At 41.6% G+C, this 1,488-nt stretch overlaps 1 protein-coding gene across 1 annotated transcript in view; it reads left to right on the top strand.

The window, feature by feature from the left end:
- The first annotated feature begins 312 nt into the window (after positions 1-312).
- Positions 313-1,488, top strand: part of LOC103518353 (solute carrier family 25 member 40-like) — a 3,505-nt gene continuing 2,329 nt past the window's right edge. The window contains exons 1-2 of the mRNA XM_017447784.2: positions 313-413; positions 935-1,210. Coding sequence (XP_017303273.1) covers positions 317-413; positions 935-1,210 — 373 coding nt within the window. The 5' untranslated portion in view covers positions 313-316. The remainder of the gene's footprint in view (positions 414-934; positions 1,211-1,488) is intronic.

The raw sequence follows: 1,488 nt of genomic DNA on the forward strand, positions 1-1,488 counted from the left end.
TAACTGTAGTGATACATGGGGAACTAGAGCATTCAACCTTGGTGAAGTAATGGTCAAGACACTCGCTTGGTAAACAGGAGGGCATGGTTTGATCACAGGCATGTTATCCTCATTTATTTGAGAAATTGACCACATAATAATTGAGCTTCAAGTTTTAGGTGGTAGAGAACGCCTCTGGTGTTAACCTCGCCTAGTGGTTACCTTCCACTCAAGAGACCATTATAGTGGTTGCTTCTTCTTTTCTTTAATATCTTCTGAAATCTCCTCTTTTATGTCCCTTGTATAATTTGTGCTGTAATATTGTTAATTTTCAGAAATGAAACAAGCATTACGAAGTTTGATTCAATATCATGGATTCACTGGTCTGTGGAAGGGACTCATGCCCACTCTACTACGGGATGTACCCTTCTCTGGTGAGTTTGTCCTTCTTTGTCTCCTTTGAGCACTACCTTGTAAGCGCTAGGTCGTGGGTTCGATTCCCGCCAGGTGTAAACTTTATCCTAAGCAGAAAAAACAGCAGGGAGCGCGTATTGAGACAGTATTCTTTTTACTGGACAAGACAACATCCATTTCTCGTCTCGTCGGGCATCGCTAAGTTGAAATAATGGGGCTACCTCCAATGTCCAATTAACTTGTGTTTATTAGGTATTCAATTTATAAGCATATACATAATCAAGGTTCTTTTTTCTTTCAACGCTAGGTCGTGGGTTCGATTCCCGCCAGGGGTAAACTTTATCCTAAGCAGAAAAAACAGCAGGGAGCGCGTATTGCGACAGTATTCTTTTTACTGGACAAGACAACATCCATTTCTCGTCTCGTCGGGCATCGCTAAGTTGAAATAATAGGGCTACCTCTAATGTCTAATTAACTTGTGTTTATTAGGTATTCAATTTATAAGCATATACATAATCAAGGTTCTTTTTTCTTTCATCAGCCATATACTGGGTCAGCTACGAGCAACTGAAAGCAAGCTACATTCGTCGCCACCAATACTCCAAGCAACCCTCGCTGGTACATAATTTCCTATTTGGTAGCCTCGCTGGTAGTGTGGCGGCGCTAGTTACCACTCCGTTTGACATAGTGAAGACTCTGCGACAGATTGATGTAGCGGAAAATGAGATCATGAAGAGTCCCCCTACTAGGAGTCAGAGTACAAAGACCATACTCAACCAGCTGCTCACGTCGAAAGGATATCGGGCGTTGTTTACAGGTGAGTTTTTTTCTTCTTCTTCTTCTTCTTCTTCTTCTTCTTCTTCTTCTTCTTCTTCTTCTTCTTCTTCTTCTTTGCGACAGATAGATGTAGCGGAAAATGAGATCATGAAGAGTCCCCCTACTAGGAGTCAGAGTACGAAGACCATACTCAACCAGCTGCTCACGTCGAAAGGATATCGGGCGTTGTTTACAGGTGAGTTTTTTCTTCTCCTTCTTCTTCTTCTTCTTCTTCTTCTTCTTCTTCTTCTTCTTCTTCTTCTTCTTCTTCTTCTTCTT

This window comes from Diaphorina citri, unplaced genomic scaffold, assembly GCF_000475195.1.
Source record: "Diaphorina citri unplaced genomic scaffold, Diaci psyllid genome assembly version 1.1 scaffold2161, whole genome shotgun sequence".
In the NCBI taxonomy this organism is placed as follows: Eukaryota; Metazoa; Arthropoda; class Insecta; order Hemiptera; family Psyllidae; genus Diaphorina; species Diaphorina citri.